The sequence below is a fragment of the Pongo abelii genome, chromosome 2 (genome assembly GCF_028885655.2).
Source record: "Pongo abelii isolate AG06213 chromosome 2, NHGRI_mPonAbe1-v2.0_pri, whole genome shotgun sequence".
NCBI lineage: Eukaryota > Metazoa > Chordata > Mammalia > Primates > Hominidae > Pongo > Pongo abelii.
The window spans coordinates 69,081,653-69,099,533 of NC_085928.1; the positions used below are offsets into that span (position 1 = coordinate 69,081,653).

The 17,881-nt window shown below is 52.2% G+C and overlaps 1 protein-coding gene across 10 annotated transcripts in view; it reads right to left on the bottom strand.

Moving 5' to 3' along the window:
* Positions 1-691: 691 nt before the first annotated feature.
* Positions 692-17,881, bottom strand: part of MTMR14 (myotubularin related protein 14) — a 52,872-nt gene continuing 35,682 nt past the window's right edge. For 3 of the 10 annotated variants that reach the window (XM_054551812.2, XM_024244730.3, XM_063721919.1), the window contains 7 exons: positions 17,621-17,657; positions 14,994-15,064; positions 14,132-14,190; positions 13,793-13,931; positions 12,718-12,897; positions 5,006-5,161; positions 692-1,291 (listed from right to left, as the gene is read on the bottom strand). In XM_054551812.2, coding sequence (XP_054407787.1) covers positions 1,108-1,291; positions 5,006-5,161; positions 12,718-12,897; positions 13,793-13,931; positions 14,132-14,190; positions 14,994-15,064; positions 17,621-17,657 — 826 coding nt within the window. In that variant the 3' untranslated portion in view covers positions 692-1,107. Of the gene's footprint in view, positions 1,292-5,005; positions 5,162-12,717; positions 12,898-13,792; positions 13,932-14,131; positions 14,191-14,993; positions 15,065-17,620; positions 17,658-17,881 lie in introns of those variants that run through there. The other 7 variants (XM_024244731.3, XM_054551813.2, XM_063721920.1 and 4 more) reach the window with 3 other exon arrangements.

A 17,881-nucleotide genomic window follows, 5' to 3' on the forward strand; every position in this document is an offset into this window, starting at 1 on the left:
GCTCAAGGTAGGGGCTGCAGGTCACCTGTACCAGGACCCTGCTGCCTACAGAACTTGTTAAAGATGAAGATCCTGGTCGGGTGTGGTGGCTCATGCCTGTAATCCCAGCACTTTAGGAGGCCGAGGCAGGCAGATCACTTGAGCTCAGTTTGAGTCTGGCCTGGCCAACATGGTGAAACCCCAACTCTACTAAAAATACAAAAATTAGCTGGGGATGGTGGCACGTTCACATAGCTACTCAGGAGACTGAGGTAGGAGGATCGCTTGAACCCAGGAGGCAGGGGTTGCAGTGAGCCAAGATTGTGCCATTGCACTCCAGCTTGGGTGACAGTGAGACTCCATCTCAAAAAATCTGAAAAAAATGAAGATCCTCCAGCTCCTAATTCCCAGGCAACTTCCTTAGCAACCCTAAGGCTAAAGCTCAGGCAGCCCTGGGAATGTGCACAGCTAATGAGGCTCCCTAGGTGACTAGGACCTGCTTAGGCCCGAGAACCACTACTCTCAACAGTCTTGAGTATTGTCCCCACTGCAGGGACTGCCATGGCTCATGAGTGGAGAGGTGTACCTGTCACCAGTTCTCTTCCTGTTTCACCTGCCCTCCACTGCAACACCCCTTGGCCAGCACAAGGAGGAGCAACGAGAACCTTCCTAATAGCTCCAAAAAGACCATAACCAAATGAGGACACAGGAGTGGCTATTCAAAAAGACTTTGATTTTATTTTGTGATCCGTGTCAAACTGCCTCATTCTCAGTGCAGGTGATCCCTCCTCCCCAGAAACAAGAATTGAGAGGTAGGGTCTTTGTGAAGTCATCGCTTCCACAAGGCCCCAGGGAAACCCCACACAGTTCTGAGTTGATGGGAATCCCAGCAAAGATGGGGTGGGTGGGAGACAGTGACAAGAACGGGTGGTGGTCACCAGTCAAGAGGCTGGGGGTTAGAAAACCCTGTCTTTGGCCTTGCTCAGCTTTGGGGCTGCCATATACATGATGGAGATGGGGGACTGAAATTTCCCCTGACCTGGAAGTACCCCTTCGGCCAGGCATGGCTTTGATTCTGCTAAGGGCTCAGCTGAGAGAGGAGCAGGAAACTGTCATGGGCTGGCTTCTTCACAAGGCATTGCTGCTGATGCCCCGGAGTCCGACACCACGGGCAAACTGCTCCAGCAGGCCCCCGATGGCACCGGAAGGACTGGGGGCTACTGCCCGAAGCCCCACTGTGCTGCTGTACGCAGCCAAGAAGGCTGAGCGCACCTCCTGCAGCCGAGTCTCTCGATCACTCAGGGCTGCAAGCCTATGGGGAGGGAAAGAGAAAGAACAAAGACATTACCCTGGGACAGGACCCAGTATCCTCATCCTCCCTCCATACCACCTGTCCTTGTGCTTCTGACTGTACAAGGCCAGTGTCTGTCCTACGGCCATGCTATCCTTGTGGTTCAGGCCCCAAATATCTGGCCCTGTTTTCCCTTAAACCATTCCTCTAAGCCCTCAGGCTACTGTTCCCACCTAGAGCAGGAGCTTTTACTGGGACACTAACCTTTCTTTTTTTTTTCTTGAGACAAGGTCTCACTCTATTGCCCAGGCTGGAGTGCAGTGACACAATCAGCGCTCACTGTAGCCTCAACCTCCCAGGCTCAAGCCATCCTCCCACCTCAGCCCCTCAAGTAGCTGGGACTACAGGCACATGCCACCATGATGAGGTTTTACCCTGTTGCCCAGGCTGGTCTCAAACTCCTGGACTCAACTGATCCACCTGCCTTGGCCTCCCACAGTACTGGGATTACAGGCGTGAGCAACTGTGCCTGGCCTGACCTGACCTGTTGTGAAAATAACTATCTTTTCGATCACTGGGAAGGAGGGTAGCTAAGCAGGAGGGAATTTGCCCCAGTAGCTCTCTGCTTCCACTCCTCAGGAAGAGCAAGCTGAGGCATGAAGTCTTATACCTAACAGTAAGGAGGCCCATGAAATCTGGCAGCAGGCTGCAGCTGTTGAAAGTCCTCAGCCTTGGCCGGGCGTGGTGGCTCAACGCCTGTAATTGCAGCACTTTGGGAAGCTGAGGCAGGTCAGGAGTTCGAGACTAGCTTGGCCAGCATAGCAAAACCCTGTCTCTACTGAAAATATAAAAATTCACTGGACATGGTGGCATGTGCCTGTAATCCCAGCTACTTGGGAGGCTGAAGGCAGGAGAATCGCTTGATCCCGGGAGGCATAGGTTACAGTGAGCCAGATTGAGCCACTGCACTCCAGCCTGGGCAACAGAGTGAGACTGTGTCTAAAAAAAAAAAAGAATGAAAGCCCCTCTTCTTTCCTTACCCTGAAATTACAAGTCAAGAAGGGAAACAAGTGCACACAACTCAGGCTTATCAAAGCGTGACTCCACATTGAGGCTGTGTGACATCCCCAAGGGCCTTTAATAGAAGAGGCCCGTGGACTCTGGACTCAAAGTTCAGGTACTCACATGGTGTTCCCCCAATGGGTCCCTGGAAGGCCCTCTCTAGGGGTCACAGACTTACACAAGAAGAGCACGAGAAGAGCCCTCACATTCCCATACACCTAAATACTAAGACCAGCCATGCCTACTAATCTTGCTCCAAATCTGCCCCCAAGAAACCAATCCCTGGACAGTCCCTCCCTGGAAAGCTGTCAGAGGCAGCTGAAGTGAACCCAATCCCAAAGGCTCACTGACTTGTACCCAGGGCTTGTGGGAGCAGAGGGATGTCTGAGGATAAATGACAGTCCTGAGGTAAGTATGGGGGGAGATAGACAGGACTCTAGGGAAAGCATATCGGTGGGAATGAAACATGAGAGATGGAAGCAGTAGGCTCTGGGGCAAAGAAAAGTAAAATCACTCCTGCAGCAGCACTAAGAACATGGAACTGAGACTGGATTCCTGTACTACCATCAACAATCCTGAAGTCTCTCCTGGCAACTGGGGGAGAAGCATGGCCTGAGATCTTTTTACTTTCTAATTTCACACAGGCCAAAGGCCATGCATGCTTGCCTTAGCTTCTCCTTATAGCATACGAGGGAGAAACAGACCCATAGTTTACACTCACAGGGAACATCCAAAGATCCATACATGAGCATTCTCACTGCCCTGCCCCACCCCCCCGCCACGGCTGCCCATTTCTGAGAGGTGGAAGGAACAGAGACCACCACCTACTGAGAGACGAGAAAACAGGAGAGGCTATGTGACCCATTTAAGGACACACACCAGGCAAGGGAGGTACTACAGTGCCATTCCTTCTTGAGAGATGAGCTAACAGGCTCAGAAAAGGCAAGGCTGACACTTGAAGATACAGCTGGTGAACAGAGCAGCTAGGATTTGGCCTTAAGTTTTTCTGATAACAAAGCCCAAGTGCTGAACCCACATGCTGCATGGCTTCACAGGAATCAACTCTGACCGCATCCCACAGTCTTGCAGGGCTTGAGATCATACGGAATCCAGCCCTCCTCTGAGAACCTCCCAGAACTAAAGGGTTGGCTAGCAGAGTGCTGCCTGGGGCCTAAATTATAGGTTCTAGGATGGGTGATCTGGGGCTGGAGTTGCCTGTTTCAGTGGCTAACCCCAGGTAAGTGAGGGGTGCTATCAAGCAGGGATATCTGTGCTTCCTTCAGAGATGGCTCTTGGGCAAATGGGGCTGGAGTAGGAAGTCTCTACAGAAAGGTGCAATTTTTTTTTTTTTTTTTTGAGAGGGGGTTTCGCTCTTGTTGCCCAGGCTGGAGTGCAATGGCACGATCTCGGCTCACGGCAACCTCCGCTTCCCAGGTTCAAGCGATTCTCCTGCCTCAGCCTCCTGAGTAGCTGGGATTACTAATAGGCATGCACCACCTCGCCCAGCTAATTTTGTATTTTTAGTAGAGACAGGGTTTCTCCATTTGGTCAGGTTGGTCTCGAATTCCCAACCTTAGGTGATCCACCCACCTCGGCCTCCCAAAGTGCTGGGATTACAGGTGTGAGCCACCACGCCCGGCCTGCAGTTTTTTTTTTTTTTAAGCCTTCAAAAATCTAAGATCTTGTTTCTAGCCTAGGGGCTGGCTGCAGAGGAGGCTGTGCCAGGCACAGTGACCTCAGAAGCTCTTTGGTGACTTCACAGCTGCAGGGCCAGGACCTGTGCCATCCTGGAATTTCAAGGTCTGACTGGCTCCTGACTGCCCTCAGCTAGGATCCAGGGCCCCCTTTCCCTTCCCAACTCCCCAAGGCACCTTGCCTCCAACCCGCCCACAGGGGTGGGGGGATGAGCTGGATTGCGGTGCTGGCAGTGAGGCCCCAGCATGTGCCATTCATCCAGCCCACGGTATGGAAGGCTTGCTGAGAGGCCCTCAGGCACCACAGCTGAGGAGCTTGCAAGGCTTGCTCCCCCGGCCACCAGAGGCTTTCTCCTGCCTGACATCCATGAAGCGGCAGAACAGGCCAGGGGCAGCTGGTTTCCCCAGAGGCAGCTGCTCCAGTCAGGTGGACACACTGTTAAGGGCTGGAAACTCAGGGTTTTGTAGGTGTGGAATCTAGAATCCCCATCCAATTCTTATTCCTGCCCAGAGGCAAAAACAGAAGACAAGGCGGGTAGAGACGGCAAGTAACTCTAGATTCTGCTCAGGAGCAAAGCTTCGGGCTAACCCAGCACCACTCTGGCTCTGGCCTCCACCATACACCTACCTTCACTATCCCACTGTTCTGCCTTCAAACGATTCTCATGTCAGGCAAAGGCTTATACAGAAATAGAATCTTCTATAGTTACAGTCCAGCAGCTTTCCCTTTGGGTGCACCTGAGACACCAGTGGATGGGTTTTAAGAGGCTGCAGAGTGAACACACAAACCAGTGCCCTTCCTGACCAGCCACAGGCCTCCTTCATACCTCAGGTCCAGCAGCTGAGAGAGGGGAGGGCAGGAGGCCAGGCCAGCTCCTGAGTGCTAGCCTCTGCCTCATTCCTACCCAGCACTCCTGACTGCTCACCAGCTTTTCACAGGGGCAGGGGAGCATCCTGCCTTCTCAAGCAAGACACTTACAGACAACTGTTAGGGAGCTCATCCGGGAAGCTGAAAGGGAGAGAGGAGTCTGTGTGCAGGACAGCCCGTTCCTGAATACTGCCACAGCCCGTTACCATCTGCCAGCTGCCATAGTCTGTGGAGAGAGAGGATCCGGGCAGGGGATGGTCCACTGATCTGGGGCAGAGAGGAGAGAGAGGGGAGAGGATGCAGTCAGTCATATGCCTGACACAGGCTCTGGAGGGGGCTGGGGGACTAGCGTGGCCCTGGCTGCTAGGTTCTGTTGTCAATCACTGTCTCCAAAAGTCTAAAAAAAAAAAGCTGGACAAGTAGTGACCGAGAAAAAAGAATAGATCACCAGGTAAGCTCAGCTGTGAGGACACTATTTTGTGCAGACTTACTGTGGAAGCAAAAAATGAGAACAAAGCATGGCAGTAAGAGTGAATCGGAGCCACAGCCTGGGGCCAGGGCATGCCTGCGCTGGGAGTGAACACGGCAAGGACAATCTCAACAGCACCAAATGAAGGCAGCAAGGCTAGCACCCAAATGAAGGTGACCCAGCAGCCAGCCGGGTCACCCATGCTTGCTGGCATGCAGATTTGCAGGGTGGGCAACACAGAACCCAGGAGTCCCATCAGAACAGACAGTACGGGCCTCTTGGGGATTGTGGAGGGTATGACCTAGACTGAAGAGTGATGGAATGGGAGCCCTGAGGTCCCCCCTTTCTCTGCAGTGCCTTCCAGGTGCCATAGTTTGTATTCAGAAGCATCAGCCCAGCAGACTCGGTGGCTATGCCCAGAGGGAAGGGATGAATCAGGCAGGCAGCCTGACAGTTTCATCAGGCCTTCTTCAGATGGAGGTTTGGGGGGTGGGAGGAAGAAAGTTGTGCTGGGAATCTACTGCTTCCACCTCCTTCCCACTCACAGCCAACCCCCCTCTTCTGTCCTGGGCAGTAGTCCAGCCAGTGTGGGTGGGGGAGGCAACAGGGAGACATCAAACAAGGCCCTTCCACCTGCTACCCCAGGTCCCAGTCCCCAGAAGGACATCATCTTTGATGCTTGACCCTTTATTCTTTCATCCAAGAACAGCAGGAGGTGTTCCAGTAGGGATCCAGAAACAGGAATGAAGAGCAGGGATTGGGCGTGGAGAAAAATGTTCACTGGCCTTGGGTCCCCCAGCTGGCTGATGTCAAGGGCTCCTAGTCTGAGGTGACAGCCCGACTGGTCACTGTGCTAGTCTTATCCCCAAGCAGCTGCCACTGGAGTGCAGCTGGCCAGGCACTGCAACTCTGGCAATCCTTAACCATCCCCATCTGTAAGACGGGTGAAGACACTTCCCTGAGGTATCACAGCTAGGGAGTGTGAGAAGAGGTTTCTGTTTTTGTTTTTCCCCACTCTTGTCGCCCAGGCTGGAGTGCAGTGGCGTGATCTCGACTCACTGTAGCCTCTGCCTCCTGGGTTCAAGCAATTCTCCTCCTCAGCCTCCCAACTGTAATCTCAAGTAGCTGGGATTACAGATGCCCGCCACCATGCCCGGCTAATTTTTTTGTGTGTATTTTTAGTAGAGATAGGGTTTCACCATGTCGGCCAGGCTGGTCTTGAACTCCTGATCTCTGGTGATCCGCCTGCCTCGGCCTCCCAAAGTGCTGGGATTACAGGCGTGAGCCACTGCGCCCGGCTGAGAAGAGATTTTTAAAACCAAGAACGATTGCACATTTGTCCTGAAACAGAACCACCTTGGGACCAGGGAAAACAGATGGTTTTCTATGTTAAGGCTGCCATAAATCGGAACCCCCTACAACATACAGACTTGTCACATTCATCATTCCTGCTAAACTCTAGAAGGTGCGTGATGGCAGCATTAGGGATGAGAACGGGATATGGTCTGTCACCTGACGGAAGCCCCTAGGGCCTGACAGAGCAGGGCTTCCTTGTTTCTAGATGGAGAAACTTGGGCTCAGGCAGTCTGTAAGTCAAAGAGACAGCTCCCCAGGAGCAGCCTGCCCTGTGCCTCCTCCAGGTCACACCAGGCCTTCAGCCGGCACAGCCCCGAGGCGCATCCTAGCTCCACAAATCTCACCTATTGTTCAAGCTGCAGGGTAGAATCTTTTCTAGTTTTAGCAACTTGTGGGTAAACAACAGCTAAAAACCAGAATGTTGAGGGAATGGAAGGGATGCTGACTAGGATGAGGCACAGCTGGGGCTGGGAGCATGGGGAAGTTTCTCAGGCCCCAAAACCACTCCCCAAGAGCCAAAGAGTAACACTGGCAAGGGAAACATGACCAATGGGATGGAGTTACTGACTGGCTCCCCTCAAGGATTCCAGGTCCCCTGGGCTTGTCACTTCCCTTTACTTCCCCCATGTCTCAGCAGGTAACACCGGCCAAGAACTGCACTTGCAGCAGCTGTCGGATGGATTAGGCAGCACAGACAGCAGCAGTGTGTGTGATCCCAGGGGACAGAAGCATCTCTCAGCAAGCAGCCATCTTCTGCAGACTCTGGGATTTTTCAAGAGTGAGCACACTGGCTACAAAGGAGTCTTCCCATGTGAGGCCTTTGTCAAAGGAAGGGCTACAAAGTGACCATTCAGCTCCTGGGGTTGAGAGCAAAGGGCCACGCTAAGCAGGAAGGTGTTCACAAATACCACCATGGATTAGCTGGCTGCCGGGGACACCTACAGTGCGTCATGTCACCGGGAATAAGGACCTGTGCCCACATACTGAGAAGGGAGGAAAAGCCTTCCAGTCAGTCTTAAGAACACAGGTCACTTAACCAGCTTCAACAAGAGCCCAAAGTCTTTTGCCCTGAGCAGCAAACAGAGGGGTCCAAGCTCCACCCCCTCTGCTCTCCCACTACAGGACTGGAGAGAACATGGGACCAAGCAACCCTCAAACCGGATGGTGGCGGAGCTGACAACACTTCAGAGGTCACCTGTCCATATCCCAGCGGCTCAGACCTCTGTCTAGGAGGGTGGGAGCTCAGCAACATTTCACTTCCTTAGTTGGATGTGGCTCAGGGCCCTCTTCACAGCACCCAGAGCTGCAGTTCCTACTAGCTCCCAACTCCCCAGATGCCCTGCTGATGGCCAACTCAGAGCAGGTGTCTTTTAGCTAGTCCTTTCTGGAAGGGGGTACAAGAATACTCACACAAACCGAGCTGGCTCAACCCAGGCAAGAATACACAGGTCGGGATGGGGGCCTGGCCTTTTACGCAGCTGCCTAGTGCCATGACAGAGCCTACAGGCTCTCAAGACAAATGACTGATAAGGCCAAGTCCTTAACCACAGCTACAGTTTACTGAGCATTCGTGAAAAGGTATCTACTATGAGTATTTACTCCATCCATCCCAGTCCATCCCAATGCATCCATCCATCCATCCATCCATCCAATCTATCTAATCTATCTTTTGTATTGGCAGGGTCTCACTATGGTGCTCAGCCTAGTCTTGAATTCCTGGGTTCAAACGATTCTCTGACCTTGGCCTCCCAAAGTGCTGGATTACAGGCATGAGCCACCATGTCCAACCCATTATTTCATTTTAACCCAAACTTACAGGGGCCTGAATCATTTTTCCCCCTTTAAAAACAGGATAAAATAACTGAGCTCAGAAGGGAAGTGATTTTTCCAAGTCAGACAGCTAGGACTGCAAAGCTACGACTGAAACCCAGGTCTGACCAAAGCCCTTGCTGATAATATACTCATCTTTCTTCCTGATAAGGGGTGGGCGACTCAGAAATTGGTTCATGGACCACCACGTAACCTCCAACAGGAGTAAAGCACACAGCTTCTACCTATAACTGAAAAAAGAGGCTCCCATGTGACCCCTGGATGTGAGAAAGGAAGCAGCGTGTCATCCTGGGAGGGGCTGTCAGCCATTTTGCCACCATTAGGGAAGCTGGCCAGAGAACAAAGCTAACATGCAGAAGGAGGCAACAGGAACAAACCACGGGGAAACAGAGCTGGAACCTTGATCAGGCTGCACCTGAAGACTGATTTTCCACTAGGCTTTTCCATGTACAGTTGTTCCTTGTTACTCCTTTTTGTCTGCAGGGGATTGGTTCCAGGATCACCACTCACTTACCACCCCACCAATACCAAGTCCTTGCATGCTCAAGTCCCTTACATAAAATGTAGTAGCACAGCTGATCCTTGAACACATGCATGAACTGCATGGGTCCACTCATATGCAGATTATCTCCTGCCTCTGCTGCCCTACACAGCAAGACAGCCCCTCCCTCCATTTTTTCCTCAGCATGAAGACCTTTATTATGATCCACTTCTACTGAACACACAGGAAATATAGTTTCCCTTCCTTATGATTTTCTTAACATTTTTTCTCTAGCTTACCTAAGAATGCAGTATATAATAGATATACAAAATATGTGTTAACTGACTTTATGTTATTGGTAAGGCTTCTAGTCAACAGCAGGCTATCTGTAGTTTTTGGGGAGTCAGAGTTATACACAGATTTCAACTGCATGGCTGGGGGACAGCCCTAATCCCTGCATTGTTCAAGAGTCACTTGTATTTGCATATAACCTATGCATATCCTCCCATATGCTTTAAATCATCTCTAGATTATCTGATACAATGTCAATGCTCTGTACATGGTTGTTATACTGCATGTTCATATCTGTATTACTTTCTATTGTTTATCTTATCTTGAATGTTTTCAATCTGGTTGGCTGATCATGGATGTGGAAACTGCAGATATGGAGGGCTGACTGTAAATGTGTTTCCTTTATTGTTTCAGCCAGTTTGAAATGTGTTTTGTTACTTGCATTTGAAAACATCTGACAAGGCTGATACAGAAGGTTTGAAGGTATACAGCTAGGAAGGACCTTGGAGTTACCTAAGCCTCTGATTACACAGATAAGAAAATGGAAACCCAAAGTCATCAAGTGACATGTCATGAAGTCACACACAGTTAATACTTGAGCTAAGATATAGAATCCTGGACTCTGAGGGCATCTGGCTGTCACCTAATCTAAACTTACCCTGCTCCCACCCACAAGCAGACAGCCTAAGACAGAGCTCGTTGCTCAAAGACTAGTTAGCAGGTGGTGGTGGCTGGGGGAAGAGTAGCTAACTGGGCAGCAGAGGTTGGTCCCTGTGTTGATACTCAGCTATTCAACCAGGCTGCTGGGCATCCCTCAGCAAACTTCATCTGCTCTTCAGGTAGCCTGGCTTCAAGCTGGGCTCAGTGGTGGCACCATCCCTCCTTGGGCATGGACAATGCTGTGCTAGCAACCCCCCTAATCCTAAAGGATGTGTGACTCCAGAGCGGAGGCCAAGACCATGCAAGGTGGAGCGACCTGCTAACCAGAGCTGGGGGAGGCATGTGAGCTCAGAGCATTGGTCCTGGCCCGTATCAGCCCTCAACCCTGTTGCTGATGAGAGATTTACCAATGGTCCAGAAATGCAACTTAATCAGAAGCTGCTGCAACAGCTAACAATGATTGAAAACCACCAGGCTTGCCATTAAGGGCTGTGGGCTGGGGGTTAGTAAGAATTGGCACCCCACAGAACTTTCTTCCCAACCTGATTCATACCTACTATTTACTTTGAACAAAGCTTCACAGATTCATTCCATAGGGGAATCCTGCTTTAAAAGAGAGATGCCTGTAGAATTTGGAGTGTATAAAAACCCAAAGAATTCACATTAAGAGAATTTTGGCTGTCACAGACAGCTTCACTAAAAGGTTTCTTTCCATACAGCTTCTCCTACCACATTAAAGACCTGATTGGCTATTGTTACCTAAGAGGCAGGGAAGCTAATGACAGGATCCCTTAGGCACTTTAAGATAAGACACTAAATTGATTTTAATGGTAATGGAAATACATAATTAGAATGCTCCAAATTTGAATAATCTAGACTTTCAAAACCTCTGACCAATAGGCATCCAAGTCAGAAGAAGCCTGGCTCCAGACAGGCATCCCCCAAACAGACCAGCAGAAGGATCAAACACCTCACAGCCGCCCACCCCACACCTTTCAAAGCCTTGCACCCATCTCGGTCCAGCTATCCTATCCCAAGCTTGGCCAAGCCCCCGTGTGCAGGGCTCTGAGGTCAGGAGGACAACCCCAATTCTCCTCAGCCTCCCAAAAGGGGGCCTTGGTGGCCATCCTGAACTGGCTACAAGAGCCTGAGACACGCCCTGCAAGCAGAAAGTCACCTGTGAGACTGGGGAACACTATCACAGGATTGGAAAGTGGGATCTTTTGGCAGGCAGGAGATGGAGAGCTAGGGTGTGGTAACGGGTGATGGGGTGCTGCCTCAGCTTGGGAGCTCACTGCAGTCTGGGCAGTTAAGACTGAGGCAGGATCCAGAGGACAAGAGGAACCTTCTGGTTTCCTCCCTAATTGTTCAGCAATGCTGGACAGGCAGAAAAGGGGGCAGGAACCATGACCTAGAGCCACAGCCTAGAACAGTGAGGGTCACACAGTGCCACTGCAGTCCCAGAGTGGCCCTGAGGACAGCTGGGTGCAGACAAGGGTGGTGCGGCAGCAGGCATGCACACAGAGGATGTGACGGGGCACCGGCACATGGGCTTGTCTGTCTGGCCCCGTCTCTGCCCCACCACTTCCACCACACCTCCCATGGGGCCAGACGGCGTGTGGCAGTGGTTTCACAGGCTCAGCTCCAGCACTCAGGCAGTGTTTTGAGCTGAAGAGTTCACCCAGGGGTGAGCACACAGGGCCCCTGTGGGCAGTGCAGTCTGCAACGCCCACTCACCTCCCGCTTATCTGCTCTGCCTACGTGCAGAGGATATTCTTCCCCATCTTCCTTCATTGCCTGTTTTTGCCCAGAGGGAACAATCATAGAGAGGTGATGGGAGGAAGGTTCCAGAAGTTTCAGAATGTTTTTCTTCTTAACAGACCTATTACTACCAAGGACTAAACTGAGTCTGAAAATCACATGGACATGATGTGGCAGAGCTTGACTTGAATCTGGGATGGACGCCAAAGCTCATGCCCAGTCTTCTAAATGCCCCTTTTTCCCTGGAATTCACTAAGGGCCTGAAGTCCCACACTGCTTTATTCACTCCAGAAAGGCTAGACATTCTCAAAACTTTAGAACGCAAAGCAATTCACAGGATTCTTTCGATGGGAGTATGAAAGTGGTAGGAAATGCTTTCCCCAAGTGCCAGACCAGCCCTCAATCCTAGCCTCTGGCCCGTGCTCAGCTTTAAACTCACCCAGGAAGCACCATTCCTGCAGCGCCCTTCAGCCACGGCCCTGGCATGGCCATCCTGGCTGAGCTGCTCCCTTTCCAGGTGTGCAGTCACCATCGTTTGTCCCAGCCACACACATGTAGCTCAGCTCCCTAACACTGTTCTCACTGCCCCACCAATTCAGACTTGAGATGTGAGAGCCAGAAGGGACTCAGAATCTATATCTGTCTCTTTAATCACAATGGGAGGTGCGCCTAGGAGGTTGGGATTTGCCAAAGGTAACAAGTGGAGGCAGTCCCTATTCTCCACCTATCACATAACAGCCACGGCACTTCTGGGTTCCCCTGCATTCTGCTAGGGTTCGAGGAAGAAGTCTCAAACCACTCTACAAATCAGCCCTTGCTTTATTACCAAACACTAACCCATCCTCCAAATACTGGGCCTGCAAGCTTAGGAACCCCATCTTGAAACCCTAGCTCAGGTGCTGGCCCCCGACCCTCCAGTCTTATTAAGGGGTAAAGCTAGGCACTTCCAACAGCAAGGGCTTTGGAGCTCCTCACCTGGGTTTGGGGACCTCCAGGGGACTGCTACCCATCCTGAAAAAGTTATCAGAATGGTTTGAGGAAGAGGAGCTGGAAGACCTGGCTTCTGCCAGCCCCTGATGGGAAGGCAAGCGGTCCTCTGAGGGTTGTGGCCGGTTCCAGAGGACACTCTGTGGAGAGGATGAGTGGCTCTTCCTCCTGCAGTGGAAGGAGCAGGGCTGTGAGCCGGGGGCCACTGCAGGCAAAGCCCTCTGCCCACCCTTACTGAATTTCAGGCCTAGGCTTTACTTCCACTGGGAAAACATCACATGAGAGTGGGCAAACATTAGCACTCTCTCCAGTTCAGGGCCATGGGCAGCAGGGCTGGGTCTTTATGGAGGGCCTGTGGCATCCAAATCACACCAGCCTACTGGTCTTGAAGTATGTGCTAGAAAATGATTCCTCACTCTTCAGTCACTGCCCACCTCCATATGTTATGCAAAATCTTTTTTTTTTTTTTTTTTTTCCCTAAAAGACGGGGTCTCATTATGTTGCCCAGACTGATCTCGAACTCCTGGGCTCAAGTGATCCTCCTGCCTTGGCCTCCCAAAGTGCTGGGATTATAAATATGAGCCACCACTCAGGACTTTGTTATGCAACATCTTGAGCCATATGTCCAGGGTGAAAGTCATCAGGGTCTCAATTTCATGAGATTTCTCAAAGGAGCTGACCCTCAAGTTCCCAATTCCCTATCATCTTACACCCACCTTTTTGGTTTTCTTTTTCCAAAATGGCTCCCTATCTCCCCGACAAATGATACAATGGAGCTCCTCCAATACCAGCCTCCCCAGCCCCCTGCCCTACCCTGCCCAGCTGCTTCTCTGTCCCACAGGGAGCCCTAGCCCTTTATGTTCCTGGGCCACCACAGGCAGTGCCCTACACCAACCAGATGGTTGGCTTCTGAGGCCCAGTAAAGACAGCAGGAGCACGGAGCTATCCTCTCAGCTCTTCTGTTGGGGGCCCCCTTTGTTCCTGGGGCTCCAGCCTGGCTCCCTGGTGCTGATGGCCCTGGGCCACAGCTGTGAGTGACCCTGGTCCCAGTCTGGCCCCTTACCAAGCTGCCTGAGTCGGTGCTCCTGCTGGGACCAGCTCCACGGCCTCATAGGTGAAGCTCCCAGTGGCTCCTGGGGAACTCTCCATGACCAGGGAGAAGTCGCTGCCAAGGCTGGTGGTGCTGCCACGGTCCTTTCGTCCTAAAAGCAGCCAGTGCCATCAGTCAGCGTGTTACCTTCTCCCACTACTGGTCCCCCACCTTTTCTATACCACATAACTGGGAAGAAAAAAAAAAAAAAAAAAAAAACCTCGTAGCACAAACAGTTCCTGCCTGATCTGTATGATCTGTACTCGGGAAGATGCATGGAGGAAGGGAAGTCTGTTGGGGCCCAGGACTCACTCAGCATGCAGATGTCTTCCAGAGTGAAGCCTCCATCCCGGGCTGGCAAACTCTTCCTCCTAAAAACGGAAGCCGGAGCAGTAAATTCCAGATCTATCTGGGGTCTTATTGTGTCCCCTGTTCCCAATCCTGCCTGTCGTGGAAAGCAGCTCAATTCACTGGCAACTTGTGGAGACGGGTCCTAGCCTAGGGAGTGTTATAAGACACCAGGGCCACTTCTGGGACCCACGCTGCAAGGCTCTGTCCAACACACAGGGGCAGATTTCTGAGGCCAGCAAGGTCTGCATCCTCCTCATCAGCTTGTGCCCTGAGCGTTCAAGTCTGGCCCAACATGCTTGTAGCTCAGATTAGGAAGGCAAACCAACTCAGGCTAGACCCCAACTCTTACAGGAGTCCTAAGGCAGTTGCCAGCCAAGACTCTTGCATTTCCCAGGCCGGAAGCAGCCTTCTGCCCTTTTGTAGGGGGCTGCAGTGTTCAGCCACACTTTCTGCTGTAGGCCATGGAGGACAAGAGTCAGCTTGGGCGCACTGGGAGTTAAGAGTCCTCCTACTCCTGGGCTGGCTTCTCTCTGCAGCAACATACCTGTTCTCTTGGTCATCAGAGACCACTCGTCTGTCCCAAAGCCTGTCTGCTAGTGTGACTCCAAGCTGACCCCAACATGGCCTTCCCTGCAGAAGAGCCTCTTCACCAGTGGCCTTCAGCAGAGACCCCTACCCTGGCCTCAGAGCGAAGGCAGAAGGGAGCACAAGCCCAACAAGCAGGGAGGCAGGGCGGGAATGAGGTGGCCAGCCTCTGCCTCCCGGGGAGCAGCCCTTCTCAGAGTGCCCTGGCCCAGCATGACACGTGCAGGCCTCCACTTACCTCTGGGTCTTCAGCGCAGAGAACTCCTCGGAGGTAATATGCTTCAAAAAATTGAAGCAGAAGAAGAAAATCTAAAGGAGAAACCAAAGAGCAATGCACAATGAGAAGAACCAAGGAGGCAGAACTTCCAGGGGAGGGCAGCCAGCCACTCACGTCAAGGCTCCTGCTGGAGAGCGGCCCTGCTGTGGGACTCTGTGGGGGTTCTGGTCCATAAATGGTGTGGGTGGTACAGAGGCCTTGGAAGGGCCTGGCAGATGCACTTGGGCTGGGGCAAGGCAGGAAGGGATTTCCTTCCTGGGACTGCCAGGGTTAAGCCAGCGATTTTTTTTTTTTATTTGAGACGGAGTCTCGCTCTGTCACCCAGGCTGGAGTGCAATGGTGTGATCTTGGCTCACTGCAAGCTCAGCCTCCTGGATTCATGCCACTCTCCTGCCTCAGCCTCCCGAGTAGCTGGGACTACAGGTGCCCGCCACCACGCCCAGTTCATTGTTTGCATTTTTATTAGAGAGACAGGGTTTCACCGTGTTAGCCAGGATGGTCTCGATATCCTGACCTCGTGACCCACCCGCCTCGGCCTCCCAAAATGCTGGGATTACAGGTGTGAGCCACCACGCCTGGCCAGGCCAGTGATTTTTCAAACCATCATCAAATTCAACATGTGTGTTCTCAAGTGGTTAAAAAGGATAAAGTGAAATGGTACCCTCTCCCCTCTTCTAAGATTCCCAGGGAGAGATGCTAACAGGGAAGGACAGCTGCGGGAGAGATGACTTGGGCGCAGGGAGAATAATGGACAAAGCAGGAACATAATGGAAGGGAAATGAATCACATTTTTTAGGGGAGGCGTCCCAAAATACTGGTTCAGAACTGGGGGTGTGGGCAGCCGCTGTCTGGCCTAGAGCCTCCCTTGCTGAGGAGCTATGAGGGTCGGGTCTTAAGCTTGAGGTGGGCACAGGCAGGAGGCTCCTGACTCCAGCCACATCCCCACCTCCATGAGCAAATTATCTTCTCCCTTCCAGCCAGTGCCTAGCTCAGGGGCCTCCAGGAAGCACACACCAGGCTTCCATTTCTGTGGTGATTCCCAAAGGCCTGGCCCATGAGCCCCTCTCTCAGAGAAATCCCCACTTGGCATCCCACGAGCCCTGTCAGTTTCTTATCTCTGTGTGCCCAGGCAAGGAGCTGCCCCCCACAAGGAGAGGGTTGGCCAGGTCGGGTCAGTATGAAAATGTTGTGTTACTTAAGATTAAACAGGTGTTTTCACTACAGACTTTGCAGTCTTTAATATGCTAATATGCTAATATGTTCCTCGAACCTCCAAGGTGAAGTGGGGAGACGACACAATCATGTTTAACTAATAGGCCTGGGGTTTTTTTGCTTTGGACCCATCAGTGTCTGGACTGTCTGGGGAGGGAACAGAAAGGTCCTGAAGATGAACCTGCAGCTGAGGAGAGCCTCTTGTCTACATGGAGAGATGCCAAGGGCTCAAACTCAGACACTACTTGGTTCAGCCCCACCCTCTGCAGGCAAATCTGGTCTGCTTTGTGGGGGAAGGGAGAATACAGGGAGGGTAGAATGTCCCAGAGCTCTGGGAAAGTCCCAAAATGAGAGGCTACAAAGAGGCTTCTTGAAGCACTGATTTCAATACCAAAGTCACCGTGAACCAAAGGGAGTTCACAGAGGCCTCTGAGGAACAGGCTTAGAGCTCTACAGCCCTGGCAGACGCGATAAGTGTTCAGAAGAAGAGATTTGGAAGGGGAGAGGAGCAGCTGAGACGGAGGAACAAAAGGAGGAGGCGCGAGATAAGATGCCCAGGAAGGAAGCAGCCTCACGAGGGTGAGAAAGATGAGAAACACACTTTGGGAAAATGGGGGAGTGGGGGCCAAAGAGAAGGAGCTGGCACTGTGGGACAGCTTCCATGCTGGGCGTCTGAACTCATTCTCTCACGCTTGACACCAGGAGACTCAAGGTGAAGCATATCACCCAAGGTCACCCAGGCAGTAAGGGGGCCAACTAGGGAGCACACTCAGGGCTGACTCCAGATCTGCATGCAAGGAAAACAGGCACTAACAGGTAAGGCCTGCGGAGAGTGGCCGACAGGATGGGGGCGCAGAAAAGGCGACAGGCATGGGGGAGAGAGTGCTGAGCACATGGGAAGAGGAAGGAAGAGCAGGTCCAGAGGAAAGGGGACCTGGAGGCAACCATCAGGGGAAGGACCCTGCTGCCGGGCGCCCTGACATTGAAAAGTGACTGAAGGGTGTGACGGGAGGGTGGGGAAGAGAAGTGCTGCTGCATTTTAGCTGCAGAGACGAGGGGCACAGAAAGGACTTGTAAGATGGTTCCAGAGCTGAGCAGACAAAATGAGTGGCCTGTGAGAGCGAAGATCACAGGCAGCCAAGGCCATCACGTAACTGCTCACCCCGACGTGTGGGCTTGTATTCTCTCCACAGCACAGGCCCGCGAGGCCCAGAACACAAAGCTACTGTGCTGGTGCTTGTCCTGAGACGCAGGGGGCCATATCCCTGCACACCTGGGGCAAGGAGCTGCCCCTAAAACGTGGAACTCAGACAGGCCACCCCCTGCCCCTCTTTCAGTGCTGAGCTGTGCCCACAAGTCGTAGGTGGTATACTCACCTCCTCCCCTTTGCTGAGCCGATCTACCAACATGTGCCTGAAAAAAGGAGGGTGGAGAGGCAAAGTCAGCAGCACCAAGATGACAAGACCAAGAAGACAGGGTCACCAGACACAGACTGTGTCACTGGCACCAGAGTGGCAGGTGGGGCCTGATCAGCAGCTTCGGTCCTTCTCGAGGGGTGGAATTATCCTTACCTCCAACCCCTGTCAAGGGAGCCACCACACAACTCACATATAGAAACTGTTACTAAGGCCCCAAAA